The sequence below is a fragment of the Hyla sarda genome, chromosome 11, assembly GCF_029499605.1.
Source record: "Hyla sarda isolate aHylSar1 chromosome 11, aHylSar1.hap1, whole genome shotgun sequence".
Lineage (NCBI taxonomy): Eukaryota > Metazoa > Chordata > Amphibia > Anura > Hylidae > Hyla > Hyla sarda.
The window spans coordinates 61,917,073-61,933,095 of record NC_079199.1 but is presented as its reverse complement, the minus strand read 5'-3'; the positions used below and the strand labels follow the sequence as shown (position 1 = coordinate 61,933,095).

At 42.8% G+C, this 16,023-nt stretch overlaps 1 protein-coding gene across 9 annotated transcripts in view; it reads right to left on the bottom strand.

The window, feature by feature from the left end:
- Nucleotides 1–16,023, bottom strand: part of RYR3 (ryanodine receptor 3) — a 991,818-nt gene that overhangs the window by 294,072 nt on the left and 681,723 nt on the right. For 6 of the 9 annotated variants that reach the window (XM_056545312.1, XM_056545314.1, XM_056545316.1 and 3 more), the window contains one exon: nt 13,572–13,671. In XM_056545312.1, coding sequence (XP_056401287.1) covers nt 13,572–13,671 — 100 coding nt within the window. Of the gene's footprint in view, nt 1–13,114; nt 13,212–13,571; nt 13,672–16,023 lie in introns of all 9 variants that reach the window. The other 3 variants (XM_056545313.1, XM_056545315.1, XM_056545320.1) reach the window with 1 other exon arrangement.

Sequence of the window (16,023 nt, the reverse complement as noted above, 5' to 3'; positions counted from 1 at the left end):
AAAAAGTATGGGGCAACACCAGCATGTCAGTGTAAATTTTTTTCTTTTTTTACACTAACAGGCTGGTGTAGTCCCCAACTTTTCCTTTTCATACGGGGTAAAAGGAGAAAAAGCCCCACAAAATTTGTAGTACAATTTTTCCCGAGTATGGAAATACCCCATATGTGGCCCTAAACTGATTCCTTGAAATGCGACAGGGCTCCGAAGTGAGAGAGTGCCATGCGCATTTGAGGACTAAATTAGGGGTTGCATAGGGGTGGACATAGGGTTATTCTACGCCAGTGATTCCCAAACAGGGTGCCTCCAGCTGTTGCTAAACTTCCAGCATTCCTGGACAGTCAGTGGCTGTCCGGAAATGAGGGGAGTTGTTGTTTTGCAACAGCTGGAGGCTCCGTTTTGGAAACACTGCTGTACAATAAGTTTTTCATTTTTATTGGGGGGACAGTGTAAGGGGGTGTATACGTAATGTTTTACCCTTTATTTTGTGTTAGTGTAGTGTAGTGTATTTAGGGTACGTTCGCACTGGCAGAGGTTTACAGTGAGCTTCCCGCTAGAAATTTGCGCTGCGGCAAAAAAGTTGCCGCAGCTCATACTTGAAGCAGGAAACTTATTGTAAACCTGCCTGTGTGAATGTACCCTGTACGCTCACATGGGGGGACAAACCTCCAGCTGTTTCAAAACTACAACTCCCAGCATGCACTGACACAGACCGTGCATGCTGGGAGTTGTAGTTTTGCCACAGCTGGAGGCACACTGGTTGGAAAACCTTCAGGTTCTGTTACCTAACTCAGTATTTTCGAACCATTGTGCCTCCAGCTGTTGCAAAACTACAACTCCCAGCATGTACTGATCACCGAAGGGCATGCTGGGAGATGTAGTTACGCAATAGCTGGAGGTACGCAACTACAACTCCCAGCATGCCGAGACAGCTGTTTGCTGTTTGGGCATGCTGGGATTTGCAGTTTTGCAACATCTGGAGGGCTGCAGTTAGAGACCAGTGCACAGTGATCTCCAAACTGTGGACCTCCAGATGTTGCAAAACTACAAATCCTAGCATGCACAGACTGCAAACTGCTGTGTGGGCATGCTAGGAGTTGTAGTTTTGCAAGATCTAGAGTGCTACAGTATAGAGATCACTGTGCAGTGGTCTCTAAACTTTAGACCTCCAGCTGTTGCAAAACTGAAAGTCCCAGCATGCCCAAACAGCTGTCTGGGCATGCTGGGAGTTGTAGTTTTGCAACATCTGGAGGGCTACAGTCTCAGACTGTAACCCTCTAGATGTTGCTAGGCAACTTACCGGCTTCTGTCGGATCCAGGGAGCCGTCCTCTTCTGCCGCACAACGTCGCCGCCCGCGCCGATCGCCACAGCCGATCCCGTCCCGCAGCCTCCACCGACGGGTAAGTGGATCTTCGGCGCCCAGTCCTCTTTGGTTCCCCGTTCTGCCCCGCCTATTGTGGGTGGGCAGAACAGGGAAAACGAAAGTTAACCCCCCCACCCGCGATCTGCTATTGGTGGTCGCGTCTAGACCAACAATAGCAGGGATAGGAGGGGTGGCACCCCTGCCACCTCATTCCTATCGCTTCAGGGGGATCGTAGGTGTCTTAGACAACCGCGATAACCCTTATAGAACCGTATGACCCGGAATCGGCTCAAATCGCAAGTGTGAATTCACATGCGATTTGCGCCGATCGCCGACATGGGAAGGTCTGTTGACCCCCCCGGGCATTTGCGCGGGGTGCCTGCTGATCGATATCAACAGCCACCGCGGTCCGGTCCCCGCCCGGCGTGCGGCGGGGACTGAAATTCCCACGGGCGTACAGGTACTGGGTCCTGTACGGGTTAAAAACTTTAAGTAAGAAAGAAATAGCATTTTTACATTGAGGCATATTTGTTAAGGAAGGTTTTTTAAATATTGAGGCAAATTGTTATTTAATTTTTTTTAGTGGCCACTAGAGATAAGCTAACTTTTGAAAAATTCGATTTGGCCGTTTCGCCAAATTTCTCATAAAAATGTGGTTCGATCCAAACTTGTTTGCGGTGAATCTATATTAAAAACGACTATTTCTGGCCTACAGAGAGCCTCAATAGGGGTGTAGAACACTTTGCTGTCTTCTAACACGCATATGGAGTGTGCTGGGGTAGTGAAATAATACTGTTATTCAGTATGACATGCAGATTACAGGCTTCGCTTCTAGAATCCCTGAGACAGAGCGGCACAATGACAGAGCCTGGAGGTGGCATCAGTATGAGGAGACCATATAGTGGCTGAAGGTGTAGGCAGCATGAGGAGACCATATAGTGGCTGAATGACATAGCCTGGAGCTGGCAGCAGCATGAGTAAAAGATGAATTTTGAAATTTAAATTGAAGATTTATGGTAGCTAAAATGTTTTAGGCCCAGGCCCAGCAGCATCAGTAAACCATATATTGGCTGAATGACACAGCCTGGAGTTGGCTGAAGCATGATGAGACCATATAGTGTCTGAATGGCACAGCCTGGAGTTGGCAGTAGCATGAGTAGACACTATGGCTTTACAATCCCTAAGATTAAAAGATGAATTCTGAAATTTAAACTGAAGATTTTGGGTAGCTAGTGCTACGATAACAAGCAGCATCAGTAAACCATATATTGCCTGAATAACATAGCCTGGAGTTGGCTGAAGCATGAGGAGACCATTAAAATATATGATTATTAAATTAAAATTTAAGATTTTGAAGTTGAAATTAAGGCTCTTGAAATTGAAATTTCACTACTCTGCCTTACATACTTATTGAGTATATGAGGGGAGTACAAAACGCTTCACTTCGCTTAAAACAGTATTTGTCTAGAACAGCAGCAGGTGTGTACTATTGGCTTTCCTTTCACAGTATATAGACCCTTGACAGATTAACAGGTACGAAATAGTACACTACTTAGATGTAGGTATGCACTCATGGAGGCAGAGAAATGTGCTACAGTACTCTTAAAAATACTTATTTTCACCTGTGTCCCAAATTCCAAAATTCCTTTATAATCAGAAATTGTCAGAATACCACCTAACATTCAAAATAATAAAACGATACATACATTCTCTGAAGAAAAGGATCCTTCATTAGATGACAATATAAGTGTGTTCCAGTGACATTAACTCATCAACAGGAAAACATGATACAACTTAATTCTTCAACTGAAGAACCCCAACAAAGAATGAACGACTTAAAGCCTACTGGAACTTTGGAACTTCAAAATGGTAAATCTACCACCTGGGATAGTCAGTCAATTCCAACAGCCATAGGTCAGTATCCACAGTTCCCTGTTTCTGCTTGTTCTTGGCAATATTCTTTTTATTAATGGTCTGGTATCAACATGGCAATAATGTTGATAGAGTAACTCAAGGATACCCACATGTTTCCTACAATACACAGTCAATTTATGGAGACCATATGTCTGAATGGCACAGTGTGGAGTTGGCAAAAGCATGAGGAGACCATTGAAATTTAAGATTTTGAAATTGAAATTGAGGATTTTGAAATTGAACTTTTAACTCACAAGTTTTAGTGTCCCAGGCCCCGGCATGTAGGTACAAAGGACCAAATCTAACAAGGAGTCACATGTCAGTTTCGTGTCTAGGTGGTGCAGGTATAGTGTAGGATATGCTGGTATTAACCCTATGTTGTCGTGACACCAGGATGCGGTTTCCTTAGAGTAATGGTCCTACCGCCAACCGTCCCAGAAACGTTAGGGAAAAATAATGAAAACCGGAATAAACTTTACTGCATATTTATGCAACTGCAGGTAACAAAACAGTCTTTGCATAGAGGGCCAGGGTTCAGGTTCCTCACAGGTTTTCTGGTTTGCAATGAGCTTTGGTTTGCTAGCCACTGTGCTACTGGTTTGAAGATAATTAAGTTGCAGTAGTCACACATGATTTTAGTAGTTTTGAGCTGGATAACTCACGATTTAGTGGCTGCAGAAGATAAGGCTTCAGGCCTAGCTTGAATTGATGATTTGTGCTGAGATGTGCATTCTTTGATAATCCAGAAGCAAGAGAGTGAATTAAGTGGCAGCAGCCCCTTATATATTAAGAGGACGGGACAAAGCTCATTGGTAAGCCAAACCTGTCAGTCCTGACTCAAAGAACCCTGGGTATATCACATGACCCAAAGGTCCCTAAACCATAGCATAACATATATTAAAAGCACGTGACCTCTAAGGTCCTATACATAGGTATCCTATATGAATTAAATATATAAATACATACATTAAATATCACAATATTAAGAGGCGACTAGGGGTTAGCCCTTCAGGAGCGCCATTATCATGGAGGGACTCTGGCTGAAGGGACTCCAGACAAAAGGGACAGGACATGTCCTGTACTGGGACACCACTGCAGCACATTGACAGAGCCTGGAGGTGGCATCAGTATGAGGAGACCATATAGTGGAGGAGGATACCATATAGTGGCTGAATGGTACAGCCTGGAGGTGGCTTTAGGAGTCCTGAAAGTGACCCTAATGCAAGGAATTTCTGAAACCAGCACTTTAATTATGTTTTGCAGTATCCATGGTAGCACAATGAGAGAGCCTGGAGGTGGTAGCATAAGCATGAAGAGACCATAGAGCAGCACAATTAGAGAGCCTGGAGGTGGCAGCATCAGCATGAGAAGACCATATGGCGGCGCAATGACAGAGCCAGGAGGTGGTAGCATTAGCATGAGGAGAACATAGAGCAGCACAATGTCAGAGCCTGGAGGGGACAGCAGCAGTATGAGGGCCATGCCAACTGAGGGTTGAGGCTGAGGAACCCACCAACTGTTGACTGGGGGTGTTGGATGTCACTTGGGATGAAATGGATGACCAAGTGAACCCCACTTGGGATGAAATGGATGAGTGAGCGAACCAATCAATTACGGCTGCTGGGTTGCTGGTCGCGACACAACTGCTAGCTGACACAGGGAGCTCAGAACTCTCACTGCGACTTCGGCTGCCACACACCTCTACTCTGCTGCGACCTCTGCCTGCGCCTGATGAATTTAGGCCTTTGCCACTCCTCTGTGCATGTCCTGGCATTACTCTGCCTGACATACTTATTGCGTATATGAGGGGAGTACAATATGCTTCACTACGCTTAAAACAACATTTGTCTAGAACAGCAGCAGGTGTGTACTATTGGCTGTCTTTTCAAAGTATCTAGGCCCTTGACAGATTAGCAAGTACTAAATAGTACACTACTTAGATGTAGGTATATACTTATGAGGGCAGAAAAATGTGCTACAGTACACCTAAAAAAGTATCTGAGTACACCACCAGCCGGTGAGTACTTTTGCCTGGACTTTCACAGTATCCAGGCCCTTGACAGATTAACATGTTTAAAATAGTACACTTAGATGTAGGTATGAGGTATGCACTTATGAGGGCAGAAAAATGCGCTAATGCCTAAAAACTCAGTATTTTTGTAAAACACAAGCTGGTGATTACTTTTGTCTGTCCTTTCACAGTATGTAGGCCCTTGACAAATTAACAGGTACAAAATATTACACTACTTAGATGTGCGTATTCGGTATGCACTGATGAGAGCAGAAAAATGCGCTACAGTACCCTTAAAAAAATATTTTTGTAAAACACCAGCAGTACACAACAGTGCTGCAGCCAAAAAAAGCTGTGTACTAAACACAAAATTGCACTCTGTCAAAGACTATTAGGAATGGACTGTTGTGTATTATATCGTCTACAGACTAGTATAACCAGCAGATGATTTTTTGTGCAATAAAGACACTGAATTGCGCTGAAAAATTATTCCTGCCTCCTGAGCTAAGGTTTATGAAGTTGATGCAGCTTGTTGAATTGTATGAGGCAACACACAGCTATCTGCCACTCTCTTTAATACTATGCCGATGAAAGTGACTGGAAGGTTAATGCCTGCAGCTGCAGTAAAAATGCTTTTCAGTGAAAACAAATGCACTCCATCCACGATAACGCTGATGTGACTAGGAGAATGTTAAACTGCGCTTTTCTCTGCTGTAACACACACACACAGGCTCTGCGTTCTATGATCCTTCTGCAGTGTATTGTAATGAAGTGAGAAGCCAGAATTATGGCTGCCGATTATATAGGGCTGTGACATCACAGGAGTGACTGGCTGCTAATAGGCTGCATCCGATTCAGGGTCATCCCACCTACTTCCCTTCCCCCCTTCTCAACGTTCCTTACCCCATGTACTGACATGTGGATCCACGCTGGAGCCTGCACCGCAGTAAATGGAGTTTAATGAAGCGATTCACGGTATAGAATCGCGGCGATATTCGTATTCGTTGTGAATCGAATATTTCCTGAAATTCTTAACAAATTCAGGTTCGTCAGCTTCAATACGCTCATCTCTAGTGGCCACCAAAAAAATGGAAAACAAACATGCCGGATGGACAAATGATATGCATCAGAAGAAATTGCTTCAGAAATTAAGACTTTAACCCCTTAAGGACAATGGACATACTCCTACGCCCCCGTTTCCGAGTCCTTAAGGACCGAGGACGTAGGAATACGTCCTGTCCATTCCCGGCCCCCCGCCGCTAGCCGGAGGGGAGCCGGTGCCCGATGCCTGCTGAAATCGTTCAGCAGGCATCGCGGCATATCGCCCCGGGGGGTCATTATGCCCACCCATGTCGGTGATGGCCGCAGATCGCTGGACAATTCAGTCCAGCGATCTGCGGCGATTCCGGGTCAATCGGGTCTCCAGTGACCCGGTGACCGGGAATTACTGGCTGATCGGGGCCGTCAGAGACGGCCCCGAACAGCCAGAGCCTGCAGGGGTGAGGTGGCACTGGTGCCACCTCACGATCGCCCTGATTCGTCGGCCGGATTCCCGGCCGACCAATCAGGGCGCCTGCTGCGGGTGTCACTCCCGCACCCGCTCCGCCCCTCTTCCGGAGGACGTGAACGGGTGCGGGTCGTGCACCCCGGGTGCTGGGGACCCCGATCCCCGGCGTTAATGTTGGGATCGGGGCCCAAGGAGCGATGACGGCGGCGGCGGCAGGACTGACCTGCAGCGTCGATCAGCAGCAGCAGGAGGTGAGCGACAGCCTCCTGCTGTTGCTTAGCAACAGCTCCCAGCATGCAAAAAGGGCATGCTGGGAGCTGTAGTTATGCAACAGGAGGAGGCAGACCACCACAACTCCCAGCATTCCCTTATGGGCATGCTGGGACTTATGGTTTTGCAACAGCTGGAGGCACATTCTTTCTATGGAAAAGTGTACCTTCAGCTGTTGTGTAACTACAACTCCCAGCTTGCACAAACAGCTAAAGTGCATGCTGGGAGTTGTAGTGGTGCATCTGCTGGTTGTATAACTACAACTCCCAGCATGCCCGTTGGCTGTCGGTGACTGCTGAGAGTTGTAGTTTTGCAACAGCTGAAGGCACACTGAGTTAAGTAGCAAACCAGTGTGTCTCCAGCTGTTGCATAACTACAATCCCCAGCATCCCCAGCCAAAGTAGTATGCCTCCCGCTGTTGCATAACTACAACACCCAGCATGCCTTTCCGCTGTCCGTACATGCTGGGGGTTGTAGCTTTTGCAACAGCTGAAGGCACACTGGTTGCAAAACACTGAGTTTGTTGCCAAATCCGGTGTTTCACAACCAGTGTGCCTCCAGCTGTTGCAAAACTACAACTCCCAGCATGCACTGATAGACCGTACATGCTGGGAGTTGTAGTTTTGCAACAGCTGGATATCCCCCCCCCCCCCCCCCCCAATGTGAATGTACAGGGTACACTCAAATGGGCGGAGGATTACAGTAAGTATCCGGCTGTAAGTTTGAGCTGCGGCAAATTTTCTGCTGCAGCTCAAACTGCCAGCGAGAAACTACTGTGAACCCCCCGCCCGTGCGACTGTACCCTAAAAACACTACACTAACACAAAATAAAAAATAAAAAACACTACATATACACATTCCCCTACACAGCCCCCCTCCCCAATAAAAATGAAAATAGTCTGGTACGCCACCGTTTCCAAAACGGAGCCTCCAGCTGTTGCAAAACTACAACTCCCAGCATGCACTTATAGACCCTACATGCTGGAGTTGTAGTTTTGCAACAGCTGGATGTCCCCCCCCCCCCAATGTGAACGTACAGGGTACACTCACATGGGTGGAGGATTACAGTAAGTATCCGGCTGCAAGTTTGAGCTGCGGCAAATTTTTTGCCTCAGCTCAAACTGCCAGCGAGAAACTACTGTGAACCCCCCGCCCGTGCGACTGTACCCTAAAAACACTACACTACCACAAAATAAAATAAAAAGTAAAAAACACTACATATACACATTCCCCTACACAGCCCCCCTCCCCAATAAAAATGAAAAACGTCTGGTACGCCACTGTTTCCAAAATGGAGCCCCCAGCTGTTGCAAAACAACTACTCCCAGTATTACCAGACAGCCACTGACTCTCCAGACATGCTGGGACTTTTATAACAGCTGGAGGCACCCTGTTTGGGAATCACTGGCGTAGAATTCCACTATGTCCACCCCTATGCAAGTCCCTAATTTAGGCCTCAAATGCGCAAGACGCTCTCACTTTGGAGCCCTGTCGTATTTCAAGGCAACAGTTAAGGGTCACATATGGGGTATCAACGTACTCGGGAGAAATTGTGTTGCAAATTATGGGGGGTATTTTCTGCTATTACCCTTTTTAAAAATGTAAAATTTTTGGGAAACCAAGCATTTTAGGTAAAAAATATTTTTTTTTTTTTACATATGCAAAAGTTGTGAATCACCTGTGGGGTATTAAGGTTCACATTACCCCTTGTTACGTTCCCCGAGGGGTCTAGTTTCCAAAATAGTATGCCATGTGGTTTTTTTTTTTGCTGTTCTGGCACCATAGGGGCTTCCTAAATGCAGCATGCCCCCAGAGCAAAATTTGCTTTCAAAAAGCCAAATGTGACTCCTTCTCTTCTGAGACCTGTAGTGCGCCAGCTGAGCACTTCTCACCCCCATATGGGGTGTTTTCTGAATCGGGAGAAATTGGGCTTCAAATTTTGGGGGGTATTTTCTGCTATTACCCTTTTTAAAAATGTGAAATTTTTGGGAAACCAAGCATTTTAGGTAAAACATTTTTTTTTTTACATATGCAAAAGTCGTGAATCACCTGTGGGGTATTAAGGTTCACTTTACCCCTTGTTATGTTCCCCGAGGGGTCTATTTTCCAAAATGGTATGCCATGTGGGTTTTTTTTGCTGTCCTGGCACCATAGGGGCTTCCTAAAAGTGACATGCCCCCCAAAAACCATTTGTCGCTCCTTCCCTTCTGAGCCCTCTACTGCGCCCGCCGAACAATTAACAAAGACATATGAGGTATGTGCTTACTCGAGAGAAATTGGGTTTAAAATACAAGTAAAAATTTTCTCCTTTCTACCAATTGCAAAAATTCAAAAATTGGGTCTACAAGAACATGAGAGTGTAAAAAATGAAGATTGTGAATTTTCTCCTTCACTTTTCTGCTATTCCTGTGATGCACCTAAAGGGTTAATACACTTATTGAATGTCATTTTGAATACTTTGGGGGTGTAGTTTTTATAATGGGGTCATTTATGGGGTATTTCTAATATGAAGACCCTTCAAATCCACTTCAAACCTGAACTGGTCCATGAAAAATAGCGAGTTTGAAAATTTTGTGAAAAATTTCCAAATTGCTGCTAAACTTTGAAGCCCTCTGGTGTCTTCCAAAAGTAAAAACTCATAAATTTTATGATGCAAACATAAAGTAGACATATTGTATATGTGAACCCAAAAATGTTTTATTTTGAATATCCATTTTCCTTACAAGCAGAGAGCTTCAAAGTTAGAAAAATGCAAAATTTTAATTTTTTTCATCAAATTTTGGGATTTTTCACCAAGAAAGGATGCAAGTTACCATAAAATTTTACCACTAAGTTAAAGTAGAATATGTCACGAAAAAACTATCTCAGAATCAGAATGATAACTAAAAGCATTCCAGAGTTATTAATGTTTAAAGTGACAGTGGTCAGTATTGCAAAAAACGCTCTGGTCCTTAAGGTGTAAAATGGCCTGGTCCTTAATGGGTTAAAGGGGTACTCCAGTGGAAAACTTTTTTTTTTAATCAACTGGTGCCAGAAAATTAAACAGATTTGTAAATTACTTCTATTAAAAAATCTTAATCCTTCCAGTACGTATTAGCTGCTGAATACTACAGAGGAAATTCTTTTCTTTTTGGAACACAGTGCTCTGTGCTGACATCACGAGCACTGTGCTCTCTGCTGACATCTCTGTCCATTTTAGGAACTGTTCAGAGCAGCATATGTTTGCTATGGGGATTTTCTCCTACTCCAGACAGTTCTTAAAATAGACAGAGATGTCAGCAGACAGCACTGTGCGCGTGATGTCAGCAGAGAGCTCTGTGTTCCAAAAACAAAAGAATTTCCTCTGTAGTTTTCAGCAGCTAATAAGTACTGGAAGGGTTAAGATTTTTTTTATAGAAGTAATTTACAAATCTGTTTAACTTGCTGGCACCAGTTGATTAAAAAAAAAGTTTTTTAGGAATAGGAAAAAATGTTTGGTTTTGAAGAAAGAAAGGGAGAAGGGAGAAGAAGGAGAGAAAAAAAGATGTGTATAAAGAGAGGATGACATTTATAAGTCGATATTCAGATGATAAGTATATAGAATAGTATATACTATTGTATTTCTATATAGTAAGTATATAGAAATTACTTTAAAAAAAGGAGGGCAATACCTATAGGTGAGAGAATTGTGCCATCCTATCTTATACTGGAAGATCATAAAAAGCAAACTAATGATGTGATGAAAGGTGCAAAAAGGAGTAAAAACTTGATTAATAAAGCAAAAAGTGAAAAAAAAAATAACTATAAAACAGGAGAGGTAATAACAACCTAATAGTACATTAATTATGGTACAACCCATTGAGAGAAAGCATGAACCAAAATAGGTTCAACATACAGCACAGTGTTTCAAGACACTTCAAAAAATTTACTGTAACTATTGTGAAAGTGGTCCCTATAGAAAAAAATGGAAACTAAAGATCTAGATACAAAAAATGATGAGAATAATTGGATTTTTAAATTAGATACATTATATCCAAATGGTCTCAGTGAGGTCATGGAGAAGATAAAGTGGTAGTGCTGATATAATTTTAAAAAATAGCTTAGGGCACAGATAAAGTGGAGGAAGTGATAGAACTAGATATGGTAAATATAAGATAAAGATAAAATAAAATGAAAATAAAGACAAAAATAAAACTAGAAATAGTTTTTTTGCTGATCACTCATTTATTATGCAAATGCATGCAGTTTTTATGGATTGTTGTGGTTCTAGTATGTATTCTATACATGTAATTTAGGGACTGAACTTAAAAAAAATGGGGACTTCTCATAAATATTTTTATAAATGCCCACATGATGATGCAGACTGTCCAGGGTGTTTTTAGGAGGAGCATCAAAAGAGCAGAGGCTCAATCCCCCTTTACAGTCAACATGTGCACGCCCCTGTGTTAGTATAAATGTTCTCTTGAAAAGGAGGTGAACCCCACAACATGTTGAGCTGTTATTTTATTGTTAGTTTTATATTTTTTAAATAAAAGTTGTAAGAATGACTGAACTATTGGGAACCCCTACCTGATCATCATGTAGAAGCTGTGTGAGGCTGGGCCGCATGGGCCCCTCACATATAATGCCCCATCACGCGTCCCTCACATATAATGCCCCTATCATGCGCCCCTCACATATAATGCCCCCATCATGCGCCCCTCACATATAATTCCCCCATCATGCCCCCAGACAGGCCCCCAGATAGATATGGCCCCATCAGGTAGGGCTCCACAGTTGGTACACAGGCCCCCATATAGATATGACCCCCATCTGGTAGGGCTCCCCAGTAGCTACACAGGCCCCCAGATAGATATGAACCCCATCAGGTAGGGCTCCCCAGTAGGTAGACAGGCCCCAGATAGATATTACTCCCATCAGTGATGGGGATCTTATCTATCTGGGGCCTCTGTACCTACTTTGGAGCCCTACCTGATGGGGTTCATATCTATCTGGGGGCCTGTGTAGCTACTGGGGAGCCCTACCAGATGGGGGTCATATCTATATGGGGGCCTGTGTACCAACTGTGGAGCCCTACCTGATGGGGCCATATCTATCTGGGGGCCTGTCTGGGGGCATGATGGGGGAATTATATGTGAGGGGCGCATGATGGGGGCATTATATGTGAGGGGCGCATGATAGGGGCATTATATGTGAGGGACGCATGATGGGGCATTATATGTGAGGGGCCCATGCGGCCCAGCCTCACACAGCTTCTACCTCCAGTGGCCCCCAGATAATTTAAGTTTGAGACCCCTGTTCTAAACAGTATGTGTTGTGACATAAACCTACCATTTAGAACACTGGGTGCTGAACAGGGATCACGGGAGGGACCCCTGCGATCAGACATCTTATCCCATCCTTTGGGCAGGAAAGAAGATGTTTTGGGGCGGAGTACCCTTTAAAGGGTACCTCTCATCAAATAAACTTTTGATATATTTTAGATTAATGAATGTTGAATAACTTTCCAATAGCATGTTAATGAAAAATATGCTTCTTTCTATTGTATTTTTCCTGATCAGTCCTGTCAGCAAGCATTTCTGACTCATGCTGGAGTCCTAAACACTCAGAGCTGCCAGCCTGCTTTGTTCACAGCCAAACAGGCTGTGAACAAAGCAGGCTGGCAGCTCTGAGTGTTCTCCTTTGTGAACAAAGCAGACTGGCAGCTCGTAGTGTTTAGGACTCCAGCATGAGTCTGAAATGCTTGCTGCCAGGACTGGTAGGGAGACCCCTAGTGGTCATTTCTTCAAAGTGGAAAATTAAATAGAAAGAAGCATATTTTTTAATAACATGCAATTGTAAAGTTATTCTGCATACATTAATCTATAATATATCAAAAGTTTTTTTGATGAGAGGTACCCTTTAATCATGGTAGGCAAGCATTACTAGAACATATGGTTAAGGATGGGCTCTCCTTAAAAGTTATGTAAGATGCACTTTTCATTTTAAAGCTTTTTTTCAGAAGCAATCAGTAAGCTGTAGTAATTACTTATTTTGCGCTTTAAGCCAAACTCAGTCTAATCCCGTACTTACAGCGCAATCTTGAATTAGTTTCTCCTCAAAGGAATTTTCCTCTGTTTCTATCCAAAATCTCAGATAACCATGGAGGAAGAGGTTAATAGAACGGTGCCTGGCAGGGGGTGAAAGTGGGATCAAGAGGGGTACAAAAGAACATATAATATAAAGGTTCAGGTGACTTATGATTAGTAGGGTTTGGATTCTTGTACAAGTTTGGGATCTCCTGATTGGTCAGAACTACTTCACTTAAAAAGTTGAGTCAATTCATTTTCACCACATCTGTTTTTTAATCTTATTTTAAAATATGGCAAAATTTAGCATTTTTACCCCTACCCATCCCTTTGAGATGCCCTAGAAATCCAACCAATCAGAATCTCACAGCAAAATTGCACAAGCCAATGAAAACATCACATCATGGCTGGGGTGGAGTACTTGTGTGCACAAAGACAGATGTAGCCACAAGTTACATTACCGTTAACACGAGTATTAGACTGTCATAGTCTGAGTTCTCATGTACTTTTTCCAGCCAAATACGTTGGTAGGAGCTCAGGAAGAAATTGTTAATTTTGTGTCTGAAGAAAAGCATACAGGTTTTTTTTTTTTATTCAAGTGCCAGCAACACAAAGACAAATTCACAAATATTAAATGTCATTCTAAGCAAAAAAGAACATAAGGAGAAGCCTATTGGTATTGAACATGACTGAAAGAGACTGCATTCTTATTCTTAAATTCTAAAGGATAAGAATTGAACAATTTAAAGAAAACAAGCAGAGGATAAGAAAGTTTACATTCATTTTATGCATAAAAAGGGATTGCACGCACATATTACCTAGCACAAGCAGCCAGACTGATGACCCTCTGATACCCTAGCAATAACTGCTAAGCATTTGTAGGTGTTAATTCTTGCTGTAGAACCATGTGAAAGGAGTTTGTCACCTACAACTATCACCTGATCTCATGTTGGTACTACCTTAACAAATGTTTTACGATTAATCCAATGACAAATGCTTAAAGGGGTACTTCGGTGGAAAACAAATGTTTTCAAATCAACTGGTGCCAGTAAGTTTAACAGATATGTAAATTACTTCTATTTAAACATCTTAATCCTTCCAGTGCTTATCAGCTGCTGTATGCTCCAGAGGAGGTTGTATAGTTCTTTTCAGTCTAACCACAGTGCTCTCTGCTGACACCTCTGTCCATGTCAGGAACTGTCCGGAGCAGAAGAGGTAAGCTATGGGGATTTGTTCCTATTCTGGACAGTTCCTGACATGGACAGAGGTGGCAGCAGAGAGCCTTGTGGTAAGACTGTAAAGACCTACACAACATCCTTTGCAACACACAACAGCTGATAAGTACTGGATGGATTAAGATTTTAAATAGAAGTCATTTACATATCTGTTTATCTTTCTGGCACCACTTGATTTGAAAACATTTGTTTTCCAACGAAGTACCCCTTTAAAGCGTAACTTCAGTGAACATTATGCGTAGTACTTTTGTGTAGTTTCCCCACAAAGCTTAGGAATTTGTGCTCTAGATGGCTCCTTCTTCCTTATTAACAATCAGAAAGTTTTTATTGTCCGCTATATTACAGATTACTTTCCAGGTCCCAGGTACTTCTGCTTGCTATTTAATGTTACATGTGCTACTACCCTTCTTACACTGAAGGCTGACTTTTACTAGTAGGTTCCTTTAACTGGCAGCTTGTTATTACCCATTTGGGTAAGATACTTCAGTCTCTTGAAACCATGTTCCCATGTTGATGTTTTTAACTCCTTGAGGACCAGGCCAATTTTCATTGTTGCCCTTTTGTTTTTTCCTTCTCGCCCTTTAATAGCCATAACTCTTATTTTTTTCATCTATGCACACCCACATAAGGGATAGTTTTATGCAGGACCATTTGTACTTTGTAAAGTCTTTATTAATTTTTCTATAACAAATGCTCCAAAAAAAGGAAGAAAAAAATTATAATAATTGTGGTGGATTTCTTTTTACACATTTTGCTGTGTGGTCAAACTAACATGTAATCTTGATACTTTCAGTTGGCATTATTAAAACAATACCCAATTTGTATAGTTTGCATCATGTTTTACTAATTTAAAAAAATTCGAACTTTTTAGAATTTCTTTTTAATTGCCATTTTCTGACCCCTATAACTTTTTTCGTATACAGAGCTGTTTGAGGGCTAATTTTTTGCACCTTAATCTGTTTTTTTAAATCTTTAACATTGCGTTATTTATCAGACTTTTTGATCACTTTTTACTTCATTTTTTCTGGGGACTTTTAGGCGGAATCATTAGATTCCTCATACAGATCAATGCAGTTCCATAGAACTCCATTAATCTCTGCTCATTTAGTTGAGCTTGCTCCAGCCAGGCTCAATCAAATGCAGAGCCTCGGACCACAGTGAAGCAGAGGTAAGCCCCCCAGCTACCTCTACATTGGATCTCCCCCCCCCACACAATTTTGCTGTGGGGGTTGGGGGGTTGGTGGAGGGTGTTGATCCAACTGCCTGGACCACAGGAATGCATTAAAGGGCCCTTTAGATGGCGCTGTAAGCTTTGACAGCAGCTATCTAAAGGAAAAATAGCCAGCCACTCGATCACCACATGTCAGCTATTAGCAGCGGCCCTCAGCTACAGGAATCAGCTGAGGGCCATCCAGTAATGTGCAGCCTCGAGTCAGGAGCCTGCGCCATACACTGTTATCGGCGCAATGAAGGGTATACACATCTTTGGTGGTGAACAGGTTAATTGCAGTTATTGAATAAAAAATAACAAAAAAAAATGTGATGGATTTGAAAAGAGAATTTTCAGTGTTTCCTTTAGAAGTGACCTCCATTTCTAATTTGTTCCTGGCTTTGAATTCAATAATTGCAACTAAAAACCTGACCATGTAGTTACTGAGTTATATCTGTTTGGATACTA